This window comes from Anopheles moucheti, chromosome 2 (assembly GCF_943734755.1).
Source record: "Anopheles moucheti chromosome 2, idAnoMoucSN_F20_07, whole genome shotgun sequence".
Taxonomy (NCBI): domain Eukaryota; kingdom Metazoa; phylum Arthropoda; class Insecta; order Diptera; family Culicidae; genus Anopheles; species Anopheles moucheti.
The window spans coordinates 102,576,888-102,595,749 of NC_069140.1; the positions used below are offsets into that span (position 1 = coordinate 102,576,888).

Consider the following 18,862-nt stretch of genomic DNA (forward strand, 5'->3'; position numbering starts at 1 on the left):
GGACACTGTATGGCATTAATTATATTAGACTGTGTCCCCGACTTACACCCGCAAGGACAGGCGAAAACAGCTGCTTCGACCAATATTGGATTTCGATCATCCGTTCTGAATTTTGTGGTTTGATGCACAGTTCAAAATCAATGCTTCGTTAACACGAGGTTCGCCTCTCTAGACCTGCCTAACACCATTGCGACCATTGCAAAATTTCCCAAATCATTACCGTATGCGAGTGTGAATGTTTATTTGGCCTTCCACGCGTTGGAAAAATAATCAAACCGAACAGAATGTCCGCAAGGCATCAAAAGAGCTGGTTCTCGAAATTTGTGATTAAATTTCCACCAATTAATAGTGCACCGTCACCGTGCACGGATGTGTGGCCAACGCACACTCAGGTTTCGGGATTCCAGGTTCCTCAGACCGCTTGTATGTCGTGCTGAGATTGGGTAGCTTTTACTGATTTAAATAGATGGTGTTCATTAACAGCAGCCGCCGGACGGGGGCTTACGCAGTACGCAAATAAGTACTATTCAACAGGCCAAATTGTGCAGCTGCAAGGATAGATCTCGGGATACGGAGCTTTTCCGATTCCCGATTGAACAACACGCAACCGAAGCGGATAGCAATTCACCGTACCGTTGCACATGGTATGCAAATGAATGTTTGATTAAACCCATACATAAAACATGAAGTTCGTTCTCCCTAGATATGACCCAGTTTTTTGTTATAATACCACCATGATTCCGATGTGGATGTGCTCGGGCAGGGTCATGTTTTAAGGCAACTGGGAACAATTTTGCGATTTTCGTTCAGCATCACAAAGCTGCTGGGTGGGCAGGTGGATGGACGTAGTGCCGCGATAAATTTAACAGTGTGTGTTCGATTTACTATAGCTTGGAGAACAATTTAACCCAGTTTGGGGCGTGGGATAGCCTGTTTTGAATTTCAATGATGTGACGTTGGGATTTACGCGGGGCGATCGTGTTGCAAAGTGTATGCGTATAGGTGCTCGTAATTGCTTAATGTAAGGGAAGTTATATCCTGGCACTGCGCGTCCCTGACAACTTACACAATAAAAATGGCTTGGTTGTAAATCACGAGTAGGGTGATTCCATATCATCCTATCGGAATGAGAAGTGTTTTATACCAGCTTTCTGTTATACGTAGCTAGGGATATTTAAGTGAGGTGAAGTCGGAATCAAACGAACTGAGTGTAGTCGATAAAAAACAGATCAAAATGATGAGAAGTCTAGGATGCGGTTGACAGGTTCTTAACAGTCGTACGAGAACAAGGTAATGAAAGATGATACGATGACATAGCCACGATCTGATGACAGTGGAGTGAACAATGGATGATGCGTTCTACACAAGGACATACACAGAGCGAGCTAGTTAAAGGGAGATCCAGCACATACCACACAGCAACAGCATAATACGATTAAAAACCCGAATATGGCTCCAGCCGTACCAACAACCCAGGTTAAACGGATGAATAAAATGACACCGAAAATGTTCTGTATGCACGGTAGATAGACACCGATGAGTGTGCCTGTTAAGGGACGAGTTCGTCGGGGGTTTTCCAGCGTTGGTTGCATTTGAATGATAATACACATCCACCCAAGATGAGCAAATCCGTGTGTTTGAATGTTAATTAGAGAAAAAAAGAGACAGAGAGAAAGGAAAAGCGAAAAGAGAAAAGAAGAAAAAGAGGAATTTGTTAAGAAGATAAAAGTTATTAAAGGCGGAAATAATAGTCTAATAATAAACGAATTGTCTGCACACATACAATTGTGCAAAGATTAGAAGATGTCTACATCTCTTATGAAACAAGCGTTGATAAAAGGCATGTGACTTCTCCCACAATGCCTTTAAAACCACAAAAGATTTTGAGAAATTGATATACTTTGCGGCTAAATGTATTGTTTAATAGACTTTCGCGGAATTTAGGTAGTAGGCAGCATGCAAGAATCCTTTCTGTTGGTAGTTTAACTTTAATTGAGCTGAGGCATGAGAATGTAGTGTAATAACTAATTCATCAACACTCCAATGCAACCAAGGTTTCTTGCGGAATTTGCTATTTTTTGTAACACTTTTATTGCACGCTTCTCTGGAAGAGAGCAGACAATATTTCGCGAACGTTCCCGTGCGATTATTAGTACTTACCCATGCGGGCGGAGGCAGGTGCTGGTTTGGCATCGGGATCCGTCGCTGCCGGGATCGTATTCGAGTAGTTTGCCAGGGACGAAATGAGCGTGGTGACATGCGGACGTTCTTGAATGTCATCCTGGGCAGTGCGTGTAACGAACAAGCAGAAGCAAACGTTAGCGAAAGTAAAGTTAACCAAAGATATTAATGATTAACGCAGGCATGTCTGTATTTCGCCGGATTGAAATTGCAATGGCGTAACTCGAAACTATCGTGCGTTTATATTCGTGGAATGAAATCAGTTGCTTTTTACGCTGCTTTTTGGTGCTTTTCTCGGACCACCCTAACGATGGGGTAAATGGTGATGCCACCGGGCGAAGAAGGTTAGCCAACTAAACTCAGCAAAATGGAGAATGACACGGGCACCATCTTTGACACCGTTTTTAATATTTTATGAACCCTATTAACTCGTATAATGTTGCAGACAGTGAATACCGCCGGGTGGGTTCATGGCATAGGGATCATCGTTGACTCCTGGTGAGGTGCTATACCGCCTGACGCTACCTAAAAGCATGATAAATGGTTTCAGGTCTGTGTCAAGCCTGCACCTGTTCGTTCGACCGGTAGCCGTTGCCAGGTGCTGCTTTTGTTGCCTCTTGTAGGTTCTAGTAATTATTTCCCTCGTATCCTTGGGAAGTCAAGTCCCGAGTTGCCCGGGTGGCAAATACACATGATTTTCGTCGACCGTCAAGTGGCTTGCATCCTTTTGAAAATGAAGGCAATTTGGTTAAAGAAACTACACTGGCACTGTCAAGCAAAAAAGTTTGACTACATCGTTACGCTAACGTGACGATGGCAAACGTTCACGTGTACGATTTGACGTTGATGTCTCCCTTTGTTGATTGTCTGTTGATTGATTTCATGCCGTGAGGAGTTCTTATGAAAAATAGATTTATGATCACCGGGCTGTGAATAGGTAAAAATGTAGGTTTAATTGCACACATTTCTTAGAGCTTACCGAGTAAAGGTACAGATTAGTATCGATTTTATCTCCTTTCGCCACGAACGGCTGATCATCGGTGGGTTCACCTGGTGGAAGAGAAAACCAATGAAAAGAACGAAGTTAGAGGCGTTTGAAGGGGGAACAAATTCGTAACGTTTAAATACTACAATCTAGCGATCAAATCAAATGTTTTTTACGGTTTATGAACCGTTTACGGCTAACATGTCCCGAAAATACCCTGCCTGTCTGTCGAATTTTTGTGATAGAAGACACTCGAGGTTAATTAACTTTTTGTGTAACATGCTCTTATCCCCCCTGGTGAAGGCAGGGTAAGTGCACTTGTATTGGCTGGATAGTATTTGCCCATGAGCACCACAACACCCAATTCACCCGAGGCGTACGATTGACGATACGTGCTCAAGTGTGGTTACATCTAAGGGGTTGTGCATGGATGATTCGATTAATTGGAAATGTTGCCCTTTCTCGCCTTCGCATGGTCGATATTTTACTGGATTGTTTATGGAAAACTCCTGTATCGACAGGCCGTTTGAGATAATTAGTTTCATGAGCGCACCGAGTGAAGTGAAGAATACATAAAACATGTTTCCAACGTGTGTGCTTTTTTCTGCTTTGTTCGATATTATAAGCGATATCGATCGGACCCAGCCCAATTGCTTCGCGTCCAAAAATGTTCTACCGACCATTAAACCCGGTTTCTCCACAAATAATCGGTAGTTAATGTGCGAAACTCATAAAAAACATTATGTGAGTCGTTACGCTGGCGCCTGCCTTATTTTGGGGAGTAGTCGGTACATTTCGAGATATTCCGAAGGACTAACTCTTCGTCTCGAGATGTGCGTGTGTGGTATTAATTCACAAACATGTGGGTTAGACTGCAACGACACATGTGCGGACATCACTCCTTTTCAGCGCGGCAGAAAAGGAAAAGGATGGAGAATTGATGATTGCACATAAAAGCTTAATCGATTCCGCTCGATGTCCGGGATTTTGTCTGGCTCTTGTCGCAAACGGATGAACATTACGCCTCGCTAATCGAGCAGACTATCAGACATTTCTTTCAGAGCTCGCTCCTACCGAGAAGGTAACCCAAACCCAACTACTTCACGTCGTTGTCGCACGACTAAACAATTTCGCCATAAGTCCATAAATAACCACCAATGTCTTCTTGTGGACGATAGGCGCGCATCTTCCGGTGGTAATCGATTCATTCGGTTGGGACATATTGGGAAAGGCGTCTCATTGGGTAGGCTCGTGAGCGAAGGAAGATTGAGGTTGGGGTGTGTGTACCGACGATAACAAACAGCCCATTCAAGCGTTCAACCTTGCTGGATCGGTTCATTCGAAGGGTAGAAAAAAGACGTACCAGTACTAGCAAAGAAGCAGCTTCTTTATGACGCCGTTTGAGATGGTTAGTCGAACGCAAAAAAAACTCCCCGACAGTAATGAGAAATGACTTTTCATTATCTAAAAGCGGTAAAAACAGCTTCTTCCTGTAAGCGAGCCAAAAGCCTCCTAAAAGATGGTGATGAAGTATGGGGCCGCAAGTATCACACGAACGCTGCAGGCAAAAACATGGAAAACGGCAGAACAAGCTACCGGAAAAACTAGGACACCAGAAAAATGGCGTCGACGTCATCACAATGAAGGCAGAGGTTGGGCCAAACACAGGAAAACCTTCACAGTAAGCAGGTTCTACTGACCGAAATTCTATTTTCACTTCCTTCCTTTATCATTCTCACTCACAGATACACATATGCTGATCAACGCACACACACACATACACACATTCAAATACATTTGGAGATAAATTTCCCATAAATATGTATGTGCACAGTATTGCGATAAATCATCTATGAGGCTGGGCACCCGACGGACATTGGTCGGTAGACCAGCTGGACTGTGGACGGGGACGTCTCGCTATCGATGTTTTCTGAATCTATCTCGACATTCCCATGCTGGTATTTGTGCGTATGAAAAAGAGCGCTATGGAAGCATGGTTAAAACTCTCCAGTTGCCCCATCGAAGCTGTGATCCTTCGAATTTTAAAACATTAAGTTTGATTAGAGAAATAATAGTACTTTAAGTAACAAACATATAGCGAGTGTTTGAATTCTTTCTGGAAGTCTATAGATTGAATATCGGGATGAGCGGGATGAGGAATAAGGGCGAGATAGTTGACCGTATGATCTTCAAGTAGAAAACCATAAAAAGGTTGTTGATCGAAATGGAAAATTGGTTTTCAACATAAGTACACCTACACTTAAAACAAGAAGGCAGATTAATTACATTTGAAAGTGTACTCTCTTTTAGCCCTTCAAATGTAATTAAATGAAAATTGACTTTTCATCCCGTACAATCCGTATAGCTATTCCCCGGCATGACCGAGACACCAGTAACGATACCGCGAGCATAATTAAAACGGTTCCAAAATTGATAATCAGCAGAAAAGCTCCCTTTTTCTGTCATACTTTCGAGAGATTTTATTTGCCCCGAAACCGCACCTAGGGCGTTCGTTGTCGAACCGCAATTATTAAAAGTTTGCTTAAAATGTTATAAATAATTCTAAACACAGAACGCTGGAGGTTGATCACCCGAACGTCCGAAGATCGTGTGAAACAGAAGTGAAACTTTCCGTGGAAGCTCATTTCATTAACTCTTTCCTTTCCGTGGGCCGCCCACCACTTCCAGTGGAACGAGTTTGCTGGAACGAGTTTGAGGGCTTTCGGTTTTGACGAGAAAGAGACATTAAAAAATAGAGGATTTCCCTTTGCTTCGGGAGGAAGAGTCTCATTTTGGGGTACAAAAATAATAAATGATCCCTTCCGACGGTCACGGACCATCAAACAGTTCCGTGCGCGTCAAAATCCCAACCAAAGACGCTGGTTTGTGTACATAACTTTTAATGGCATCATGTTTAGGGCTTTGCTTACCAATCTTGCCCGGGTGGGAAAGGCTGCCCTAAGCTGTTGCGAATACGGGAATGCTTTCCCTCTTACGGCCAAGATAAGCAAACAGAAAGACCTTCGACACCGTAGGCGAGATTGACGAGAATCGGTTCGCCAGAATCATTCTACTGCTTTGCATACCCACCACCAAACGCAACCAGAAAGGAAGGAATAAAAACGTGCAGTACGCACCAACGAAAATCCTTAACCTTACGAGTCCACACACGCACACATGCACACACGCATCCTCGGTCGCTTCTTTATCTACGTTAAATTCATCCGGAGTCAGCATGCATGTTGCGGAAGGAAAAGTCACACGAAGAAAAGCTAAGCAATGCACGATTCTCGCGAGACAGAGGAGAGTATTAACAAAATGGCACAAACAAGGAGCAGGATGGTTAAAAGAGGCGCACGTTTCAGAATTTCTGAAGCATCATAAGCATTACGTAGTCGACGCATTTCATGCATACGTTATCAGGTATTATATGCCGTCAGCTAGTTCGGGCGTACTACCACGCGAAGAAAGAACCTTCATCTCCAAAGGAAAAATTGCTCACTTTGATCCCTAGGCGCCCTGGTGCTACCCTGGTGGTAGGTGTTTTGGACGTGGACGAGACGTAGAGGTTTCCGGCGTTTTTTCCACTTATGAGCAGACTTTGTTGCAACATTTTGTTACACGTAATAGCGAATGCAGATGGGGCAGCAGGAAAGGGTTCAAGGTACTAGGTACAAAAAGGAAAAGGTTATTACTGAACCGGTAGTCATTATCGGATAGAATGGGTTGCCATTTGAAACTGTCTAGTAGTGAGAGAAAGTTTTCTGATTGAATTCGTTCGTTATCGGATGCATGTTTGATGTATAGCATGAAAAGGCAACGACAAAAATATGGGTTAAGTTTCGTTCCCTGAATTTCCACGATCAGCTTACTGGAGCTAGACTTACTGGCGATTGGTTTTTCAAAATATTTTACACTTGAATCTTACAAGATGATCAATTTTTAGACTTAAGAGTTATGAGATCTTCGGCCTATCATTCATCAGAATTCACAGGACAGAAACGAAAACACTCCCTTGCCGTTGGTTATAGGACGTTGGTAACCTGTAGCTGTATACTTGATCACAACATCAACAAAGTTTACAGAAAATAAATTCCTTGATAGAGATAAAGCTGTAATTGCCAGTAAAGATTCGGCAAAATGATTTCCTAAAACAGTTACTAAACGCTGGCCGTAGTTTATCCTCCATGCCAAGTATGTCGTGAAAAAAACAATTCCTCAAACTCACCGTATATATCCCGCATTTTACTTTCCAGCAAAATGATAAGCCAGCACATTGACAAATGAACCAAACAACGACCCACCGTTTAGCTCGATTTCGTGTCCATTAGCGTGGGAGGGATAAGTCCCTATTTATCAAAACAGTCAAATGTCGAAAAGAGAAAACAGCAAATTTCCCAGCCTCGAAGCTACGAGATGTGAGATGGGGTTTTCCCAAAAGAAAACGACAACCAACGAAGAATGTCCTGCCAACGTTGTTCATCGTGGAGTCGCCCACAACAACAGCGTCTTCCAATGCTGCACCACACCTCAGTTGCTTCAACACAAAAGAATACCCCGAGAAATCATTTCCCGCCCAGTCCAAGTGGGGAGTTGCTGTACCCTTCGATCAGCATTCTTAAGCATCGGAGTTGGTTTGCTGATTGACGAAGAGAGTCACCTCATCAAAATACCTTTAATTGAAGACCATGCCAGAATGTGTTGAATGCTTCCGATGAAGCCGACGGAATGTCGAAAAGGCCTCCACGTGGTACCATTACTGCGAAGGGGGAAGAACTCTAGTGCTTCTTGCGAGTAGGGCACACCTGAGGTGCTACAAGGGACAAACTCCACGAGGCGAAGGTGGAGCCGAGTGTTTTGCGTGATGCTTTGTGTGAAACATAATCCGCAGCATAATAAAATTCGAACGGGATGATGAAGCAGACACACAACTAGTTTCGTGATTCGCTTGAGGAGGTGGATTTGTGTTCATGCCCCTATTTTTTGTTGCCCCAGATGAAACTGATTGAATGGCGAATGTTGCGAAAAAATGAATGCTGGGTGTGCACGGATTAGTGTTGGCATATTTAGCCGATTGTAGTCTAAAATGATTGAAAGAGGGAGGTATAAAAATATGCGGGCTTTATTTTGTCCCTATTTTCATTCGCTTGTATAGCACGGTCAAGCACAGGAGGTCATTTTTTCTCTCGAGTGATTGCATGAGTTGCATAGCGAATCGGTAGCTCAACAAATCGGTTGACACAAAGTTTTATAAAGCTTCTTAGAATGGTATGGTATTCATTAGCGTGGTACGAACAAAAATGTATCGTTATTGTGAAATAATTGAAATTTAAATTCATCTAATTAGCATTCCATTTTTTCGTGACATCAAAGCATAGAAGTTCGTCGTTCTGTATGAATTTTAACATTTTAATTACCAACCAACCAATCCCCGCAATTGGTACATTTCTTAAGCTTTAACAGTAAATTAAAACGACGGGCTTTCATCGTTGATATTGTGGTTTTTAAAATCGTCACGGACTCATACAGAACTTTATTTAACTAGTAGCATTGGACTCTTCTTCACAATTCACAAATGAAATGCACACAAACGAAAGTAAGCTTTAGGACAAACATTCAATTTCCAAAGCGTGTGCAAACGGAGTAACATTATTAAATAAAACGACCAACTTTTGCAATCGCGCAATCAGCGCTGAGAACAATTTCGCCTCATTTGTCGTGACATGAATAAGGTAGCCTCAGGTTCAAAGACGCGGGAAAAAAAACTCACCGTATCCATCAGTGCTAGACAGCAGCTCATTAGGAAAATTGTACCCAATCTCTGTCCTGTATACTATCTTACTCCAACTCTGGTGTATGTCGAGGTAGAGTTTGTCATTTATCATCGTTGTTGGGCGAAAAACTCGCCAAACATGCTATGTTCTCGTTACCCCCTTCAGCCCGGACTGCTCGCACAAGAACTTTGCTTGGATTTCTACTAAACTTTTCACCTCGCCGTTTAAGCGTGCGTGTGAAATCAGGGCGACACTAGGAAAACTGGGAACATGCAGTTGGAAGGGTTGGTTGGGCAAATAATTTGCACAGGTCAGCTGGTAATTGAGCGAAGTGCTAACTGCGAACAAAAACTTAGACCGGCATTTATACCTATTGCAGCAGAAATGTGATTTTAATACTTTGTAGCGCAAGTTTTGTTATAACGCAAGCTTTTTATCGTTCGTGGAACTATGGATATTTAGCTGATGCAGCGAATAGTTCTAATTCTATGAATCATTTCCAAATCAAATCTTATGTTGAAACCATCATGATATAATGTTTATTAAGCCAACTTAGAGAAAAAACATGTAATTAAATTTATTAATTGAATTGAATTGATTGGTTGAATGAATTGAAACAAAAAAAGAAAGAATCTCTATGTCTTTTCTTAAATAAAATTTTAAATTGAATTAATCATCTTATACACCTTACTTTGTACAGCCTAAATGATAAAGATTAATCCATAAAATGAAACGCTCAAAAGGGTGTGACTTGTTGCGACAGCTAATGCTTTTGCGTTCGTTTTATGAGCCGTGTTGCATTCTTGCACGCATAAATCATTAAGGTGTAAATCGTTGTTGGAGCTGTTTCATGGAGCTGTATTTTGTGCTTCGTGCATCTAAGTGCACGACGCAAACCAAGACGGAGAACCGAATGAGTGTTCGGCAAAGGAGTAAGCTGGACGATGAAGATAATGATGAAGCAGTTAGCGCAACCCGGGTACGACCGGTGCGGCGGATGTCGAATAAACAATTTTAATGAGATGACATTTGTTTTAATTTTGTAACGATTCCCACACCCGCGCTCGTAATGACGTGGATGACGTGGAAACTGGCACACTTCCGGTCGCGCTTCCCGTGCATTGGATTGTCTTGCCCGGGGTGCAGTCTGTGAAAGTACATGCCCATGTGATAGTGTGAAAATGTGACGCAAAAGGTGGACGGATGATGTGAATGTGAGCAGAGCAGATTGGTAGCGAGACGATGGGCAAACCTTGCCGTGACTAATGAAGTGTAAATTTGTTTTAATTATGCACAAAAGAGAGTGAACACTTCGGTACGTTCAGATTTTTTCCTCGTTGCATTTGCTTTCGTGGTGGCTAGTACGAAAGCTTTGGGAGAAAATTTAATTTGCAGCTTCATTAATGCAAACGTATCTGTTGAAGAAAATCATTTGATGAAACATACGTTAAATGTTCTGTTAATGTATTGAATAAAAAAGATGTTCTTTAATGCGCCACAATATTCGCCATCTAGCGTCAAGAAAATCAAGGCATCAATTCCTGACAGGATCGGAACTAATCGAATAAATGAGCAACTTATTGACACCTTTTAAGCCATGTACAGGCATATAAGGAAAATAAACTATAGCAATTTACCAACTACACAGATTGTTTACTTCAACACTCATATTGCTACATCCCTATCTTTACAGCTGATCATTAATGCGTACTTAAATCAATCGTGTGCGATGAAATAATATGTCCGATTCATTAAATACTCGATAAGAATGAAATATGAGTGGAATTGGTTGTGAAATGTACCTTCGGTTCGGTTTCTTTACGATCTTTCAATCGTTATGCTGTCAACAGTGTGATACATAATGCTCCAAGCATTGGTATGTTTTTGATGTGCAAATCATGTTGTTAAATTTATGGTTCCTGTCCCCCGTTTGGGACAATGAACGCCTCGGCGGTAGTTGTCCGCTTAATAATGGCTTATTTTATTACTGGTAGAATTTCCTTGTTTATTGTGCCACTTTCAGGTTTGAAGCCTGCATCATCCTTCCCCAAAGGCTCTCTCCAATTCCCACCAATAAAAGTGACTTATTTTCCCCTTGCGTAAATAGAAAAGGCGGGGCCCAGTATCAACCTATTCCTATGCTTCCGGGGTGCACTTTTGCAAAACAGGAATTAATTTCGGTTAAGCATCGACCGAACGAGCTTCATAAAAATAGATTGCTTCCACCAGCGATTAGCGACGAGCGACACGAAAACAAATCCGACGAGCATCCACCGTATCTCGCGTTTGATCGTGCGCTCTTTAGTTTATTGGCGAGGGACTCTTCTTCATGGTCACGATGAATGGCGATGTCACTGACCGTGTTACTCATTTCAGCATCAATGCGTTTTCGGAGAAAATTTCGTAAGCAGCCTGGCAAAGTTCCTTTTTCTTACAGCATGTGGCCACCTTGGGTGATGTGACCTTCTCTCAATTTGACTATTCCTGGGCGAAGCAATTTTGCGGGCATTCCGAAATTTCCGGAACGTGGGCACACCGACGATGTGAGTAGTTTTAGCATGAAGTGGTTGTAAAAAAGCCAGGGAAATAAAAACACAAACACTACAGCAGTAACGGTGTTGGCATATTCCGAGTGGTGGAGAAGCCTTGAGAAGTCAGAAGCCATTAACCAGTGGTGTATTTGCATAATCACATAATCAACAGTGCCTACCGACTAAGAATTAGTAATCAACATCGTCACATGGTCGGTGGTTGGACGAGGTCGAGGCCGAGATGGTTTTTGCTGTAGAGGTAATTTATGCCATACCATCAGCAGTAGGAATTTCATAGGCCTAGGACGTGTTGGGTCGGCTTGATCAGTGAGTAAAAGTTACACGATTTTGCTACGATATTTGTTGGAGTACATAATTTAAGCACATTGAGCTCATAAGTTTCGTGGAACTGGTAGAAATTACTTATATTTTGTTAAATATTATTATAAAAGTCTTAAGTGTTTCAACACATGTAGTTTACCTCATTGCAGGACTTTTTAAATTCCGAACACAAAAGGTCTAGACTTGAAATATTTACACGATCAGACCGTGTATCATTCACAGGAGCAAGGACAGTTCCGACAAATCGTTACATAGAAACGATTGATATGAAACCAATTTGCGCTATCAAAGCTTCAACTTTCGTTAAATGTCACTGCTTATGTGTCGTCGGGCGCAATATTGGAAGGCCATTAATGATGAACGGTAGAAAAAAGGAACGAATTGAAATGCCGGACACTGTTTGACCAACCAGGAAAAGTCCTGTGGATGCTGGCATGACCGGAAGCGAGATACTAGCTGGTGGCCAAAATTTAATATTGTACGTTCGTAAGCTGTCATGTCACCGGTCACGACGTTTGATGGTTGACAATTTAGATTTGGGTCGTTTAAATAATTTCCTTGTCCTATTCTGTTTCAGTATATATTTAAAAAGCATTTAAAATGTTCTGAATTTTTGTTTTGTTTTAGAAGCAGAACAAATAAATTAAATTAAACAAAACAACATAAATTCAAACACTTAAAATTAGTCGATTTAAGATAACTATAGAATTTGCATTTTTAACCCCTAAAGTGATGGGGGTCAAAATCGCTAATAAAAAAATATCATTTTTTTTAAACGCCGAAACATAAAATACTTGTTTCAACATAAAGCGAGTTCAAATTTGAAGTGGTAATCAAAATTGTTTTTGTTTCGCCTTTATTTTCAACCACCAGCGGGCACCAAGCCGTTACTCTTGCCACAGATCGTGGATCATTTATCACTCCGGTGTCAGTAAAAATCGTTTAAACATGGCATATAGCTCTTGTCGTTATTTTTTCTCCTCGTTTTGATACCAGTTAGTACACAGACACCACCTCCAGCTGACGGCAGCCAGGAGTAAACTTTTCCAATGATCGCGCTGTTGTTCGCGTTCCAGATGTTGCTTGCTATGGATGCGAAACTGAACGAAACTAGCACGGTATGGTACGGTGTACGAAGGCAACTACCACACAGTGGAGAAGGAAAAAATCATATAAAATAGCTTAAAGCATGTACACAAAATAAAAGCTCAGTTCGGTAGTCCAATGGAGACGGTGTTATTCGGCACACAGTGTTTGCATATGGTGCAAACAGACATATTTATAGCGTGAGCTCACCAAAACGGTGATAATCGCGAAATTTAACAGCAAAGCTCGAACATGCCTGTAAGTGTGTGGAACGCAATGTGGATGTGGAAGTTATCACGAACCGTACCGCGAAAGGAACAGCTAAATATCAAAAGCAGCGAAGATGAGAGCATGCACGAAAATAAAACATCTCAGGCATTGAGAAGTACAGTACAAACGCATTTGCTGGGTAATGTTGGCACCGATGTACGCGAAAAAAACACTACATTTACGACATGCACACCCACTGAGCGAGTGACTTTGTGTTCCAGACGTTGCGCTGGTATAGGTTTCCATAGCTGGCTGGACTAAAATACAGTCAACCCCGTAGCTGGCCAACTTATCCAGCTGTGAATTGGGGTCAGCTTTTCTGATGGTTCATTTTTGCACTGTCTCAACAATCGTAAGTATCCCTTTCGTTCTTGCCTAGTGAGCAGCAGGACAACAGAGCATGGAGAGACTACTTTGTTTCCCATCCGCATCATCAGCATCCACTTGACCTATTATTTCCTTTCGAGCATGTTCAGCATAGGAGAAGCTTTCTGCTTTCTACTTATACTTGACGGTTTTTATTAAGAGCAAAGGGGGTGATTTTTTGTTTGCTATTTGCGGCTTTTTTTTGTTGTATCCACACAGTAACGTTCGATAAAGGAAAGGATAAGAAATGAACTTCTTTCCGATGTATGAATCACTTCTTAAATAGTACGGAAAGCATTCAATGAATGTATAATGTATCTGTTATGGAATGTATCTTACATGAATGATAAATCTTAATGTAGCTCTTGCTAAAAGGACAGACATCACACAGCAATAATTAAATCAAATCCATTATGCTGCGTGTTTCACTTCACTTAATAATGTCACATTAAACACATTAAGGGAATCTGTTCTTTATTTCTTGATAAACACACCACTTCATAATGAAAAAATCGTTTTCATAACAAGAATTAATTTTACTCCTCTTCCCTAACAGCCTTTCTTTTCCCCCCTTCCATATCCTTTTAGCAAACGAACCGACTTTAGTACAAACGATTCACCCATTAACCAGAGCACCTGCGAACAGATTTCGGTAAATGACTTGTGAAAAGACTTGTCATAAATTAAGCACGCATGACATTGAATTTTCCCAACTTCTTCCTGTGGTTTTCTTTGTGTATGGAAACCGTGTCGTGAAGATTTAGCATCGCCAAATTCCAAGGGGACCAAGTTTATTTGTTCGCTCTCGCCATAGGGAAGGTTGACAAGCCACCAGAGCAAGCACATGCGAAAAAAAACGAGCAATGACCCGAACATGACAATATTAGTACTGCGATATACACCAGCCACCCAAATCATGATGTTAAACGCTGTCGCCAACAGAGACGACTTTCACTTGCGAGCAAAAACTTAGGGCCCCAGGATTTTCCAGTTTGATGCGAGTGAAATCAATAAGCGGAAATAACAGGGTCCGTTGTTTGGTTTCGTCGGAGTCGAAGGAATGAGTCAAATATTTATTGTTATTCCTGTAAGGTATTGTTGTTGTTTGCCGTAAAAGCGAAAATAATCGTAAAAAACGGGTGACCCTTGACGATGGTTTTTGGGGATATTTCTGCTTCGGTGGTAAAATATTGGTGGTGCAAGTGCTGAGGAATTCAAGCTCACTCGGAACTTAACACGCTTGGGGTGTGTAACTTTCGGCCTTGGAATAAAGTACCAGGCGTCTCCATTTCTAAGTAATGAATTTTGTTCGCTTTTCGTGAGTTCCCTTAATGCATGTAATTTGGTGGAAAAGGAAACTGAAACCATGTCAAGCAAATGGAACAAAAAAGCAAGGTAAGGTTATGTAGAACGAAATATTATGTTTGATTTTTTCTTTGGATTGGATTTTGGTGTAGTAAATCGAAAGCCAGAATGAATAACAATGGTTTTTCAACTTTAAAGATTTGCATGAAAATGGTATATTTATTTATCGTGAGTTTAACCGTCAAATATTACCAAGGATACTAAATGACATGGAATTTCGCTACACAAGATTAAATTACGAAAATCTGTTCATTCTCCAGTTGATAATTGACGTAAGCACGATGCGGAAAATGTTCACTTATCTTCACATCGGTAAATAATCGGTGCCTCCCGTGGCATACATTTTCTCCCAGCAAAAACGGGGCGAATTCTTGCTGTATTAACTTTCACGTCTTTATTTCAAATCCCGGTGCCGCAATCAATTGGCAATATCTTTCGGGCCGGGACAATTTAGCTGCCGCAAAGGATGCCATAATCTCCATTATCTGGTTCTCTCTCCCCGCTGGAAGCAACGGAAATGTCAACCGCTGCGAAAGATGTCTCGCAGATTAATCTGTTACGTTCGCTTATCGTTCGAATGCCAATTAGAACGACAGATGAAAAAAGCGAAGGGGACGTATAAATCTCAGAGACGATGTTGGATTATGATTGCTATTGAACGGTCGTGGGAGATTCATCTTGTGTTAGAAAAAATCAAAGCGTTAAACGGAGCCAGACTTTCGAAATTATATTTTTGTAAAACTCTACACAAAATTCTTTCAAGAAGAGATGTCAATTTTACCACTTTTAAAACACAATATCGTAACGGTGAATGACGGAACTGTAGGGATACGTGCTCCCAGCAGGAGACTGTTGTTTTACTGAAGTGAAATAGTTTCCCATAATCATTTGCCTCTATCGTCAACCTTGCCATAATCATCAGCAGGTAGTCAGTGAAGTTTTCGTGCTGCTACAATAGAAAAAAATAAATATAGCTCAAACAGCGAACGTGTCCAGCACCTGCTGAGTTGAACCGAAAAAGCAGAATATTTTCACCAATCTTCAAGGCTCTGAATCAGAGGTGGGTGTAAAAATAATTCCCACTTACTCAGCTCATCGGCCATATCAGAACGCAAAAATATACAACGACCTGGACGAGGGCTTTCGAGATCCACTAGCGTCCACCCTGCGGCGGGAGTATTTGGGTGTGGTTTAGCTTTTTGGTTGAATAGTCAACCAGTCCAAGAGCAACTTACCTTCGTTGAACAGTTGGATTTCCTTCCGTATCCAAGAACTAATACCAGAGCGTATGTCGATGTTGAAGTATACGCTGGACGATGCGCTAAAGGAACTAGCTTGCATTAACGCTCAGTAGACACGCCGAGTGAGGCCCATTTTGCATCCTCAAAAACAGCGGGTACCCAGGGTCGTGTGAAGTTTTCCAAGAAAAAACCTGCACGTGGTCTATTCAAAGCTGTGAGGCTGTATATTATTTTATGGAACCTTTTCTCTCCGGATATCGATCGAGAGAATCTCATTTTGAGAAAGCTAGGGGTAGAGTCCCAATACGATTTTTTCTTTGTGTGCCTGATCCACGGGGTTCCGGACCTTTCACCCGTACACTCCGGACTCACTATACAGGTACTGATAAATGAAGGAAAACCAGAAATGGCAGACCAAGACCCCCTGAGGTTGTAGTGCCGAAAAGTAGAGCCGACCTCCATACACGCTTCACACGCATAGGTGCGTTAGGGTCGAAATATTCATAACGGTGCGCCTTTGAGAGCAATTTTACCAATATATCAAATCCGGCTAACTGTGTACAATGAAAAAGAGGAAAAGTTCACCGCAAACGAGACGCCCTTAGAGGCACAATCTCCGATGGCAATGTGTTACGTGTTTGGTACCGATGGGGGGTTTGCTATCGAAAATAATATCCATATCATATATCACCGTTTTATCGTACCCGTAGAATAATTTTTATTCCATTACATTTTCCATCCTTTTGAACATGACCGGTATAGCATACTAGCTATATTTTTATACTTTTCTTCCCGCGCTCTGAAAATGTGAAAGCAGTAACAAATTGCTTCGCAGATGGGAAAGGGAAAATTCTCTCACTCATAGCGCAGGATTAAAGCCGGAGCAAACGAAACTGGTAATGGTAATGGTTGTATGAATTTTATCTGTTAAATCATACCCTTTTTTCCGGTTCGTGTAAGCTTGATACTGGTTGATCGTGAATATTTTAGCATAATCCCAGGCGCAGCGAAAATGAAACCCACGGTTCCGGAATGTGTAAAACTGAACAGCTCGTTTCGCGTACCGCTCTCGGTGGAAGAATCCGCCGGTGTGACACAGTTCGAGTGTTTCGGGTGAGATAAATGTATAAAATATTCAAACCTTTGCCGGAATAGTAGGAGATTATCAAATGGAAAAAGTAGTCAAATATTCGGTTCGATTGATGGAGCTAGATAAGATTGATAAGACTTGCGAGGAAAAGACATGGAGACGGACAGTTGAACTTTTTACTCCTTTCGATCTAGCATTCCTGCTGAATATTTCATTTGTCCTTTAGAGTACGACAGAATTAATTAAAAAAATGTAAGGAAATTCTCCGATTATTCTTATTTCAATGTTAGGCGGTAAAGTCTTGATTGTGTATTTCAACGCAAGCATCAAACACTTTATAAAGTATCTTCTTCACAACCATATACCTCTTTTTCACAATTCTAAACAATGAATCTTTACCAAAAGCATATTACATTCATTCGTCGCATGTAGCTGTTTAACTTCCGGCGTTCCATGTCCCAACGCACCATTTTGTGGGATGTCTACGAGTAGAACGCTTGACACAAACAGCACGAATGGCATCAACACACCATCCCGAAAGCGGAAATTTGAGATACTAAAGTTTAACCCCAAGACAGACACCGTGCGATTTGCCGCTTGTCGAACTGCCGCATGTCGGATGCTTGAGTAGGGCAGTGTAAATTAAAATTGAGTGCCGTCATCGCCTTTACGCCCGATTGGGGATGACATTTTACAGAAGGCATGCCGAAGGCGTATGTCAGGGTGTCGTCTTAATTCCGTGCGAGATAGCACCGGCTGTGGATTACCGGAATGGCACGAATTGGTACTCATCACGACCACCGTGGTGTAACATTTATGCGAAACAAAGCATCCGGCCACTTTCCGGGGTCTCGACCGGAAGACAAAGTTGTCACGTCCCGCATGCATGACAAATGCGCGACCTAAGCGCAGTTGCGAGTGAGGCGAAAAGTTTCACAAGGGAAAATGGAAATGTACGGAAGGCGTGTGCTTGTGTGCTTGGTTTCGTATGTTGCAAGGATATATGGAAAGGATCAGCACGTGTAAGCCTTTCTGCAATCGGATTGGTCTGCAATGTAAACCGAGCGGTTGCCAGAACTTTGCAAATAACCGCACCTACGAGCGCATACATATTAACGTTCAATCATTGACATTTGATTTAAATCGTTGCCGATCAGATCGAGAATTGGGCCGCGACACAGAAAGGGTTCACTTTTCAGGGTTGGAATACGGATTAGACCTAAAATCGCCACTTGATCCGCATATTAGAAGGGGTTTTTTGAACCTTTGGATCTTCGTTGACCATATCTACCCCCGCGTGTCCAGAACCGATGTCTACGTTATGTCTGTTGCTGGATGTCCTTTTCTTACCTGCAATTGGAAACAAAACGAATAATAATCGTGTTAGAGTGGTTGTAAGCATTCAAACTGGTGCATGGATAATTCAACAACTAATGAAACTTTAGCACACAATTTTTGGGCTTCGTGGTCCTTCATCGCCAGTGCAGCTGGCAGTAAAAATACCAGTCAAGCTCGACCCGAAAGAGAGGGAACCAAAAGTACACGCTCATTAAAATAAATCCCCACAGCAAAACTGTTACCGCAATATTGTGTCACCGGATATGAAACTGCCAGCTCACCCACCGGCCCCG

At 41.9% G+C, this 18,862-nt stretch overlaps 1 protein-coding gene across 2 annotated transcripts in view; it reads right to left on the reverse strand.

Moving 5' to 3' along the window:
- The window catches only part of LOC128297737 (solute carrier family 12 member 4), a 106,280-nt gene that overhangs the window by 33,242 nt on the left and 54,176 nt on the right, over positions 1-18,862 (reverse strand). For both annotated transcript variants that reach the window (XM_053033429.1, XM_053033428.1), the window contains exons 2-4: positions 3,161-3,231; positions 2,161-2,281; positions 1,413-1,546 (exon numbers count right to left, since the gene is read on the reverse strand). In XM_053033429.1, the coding sequence (XP_052889389.1) occupies positions 1,413-1,546; positions 2,161-2,281; positions 3,161-3,231 (326 nt within the window). The remainder of the gene's footprint in view (positions 1-1,412; positions 1,547-2,160; positions 2,282-3,160; positions 3,232-18,862) is intronic.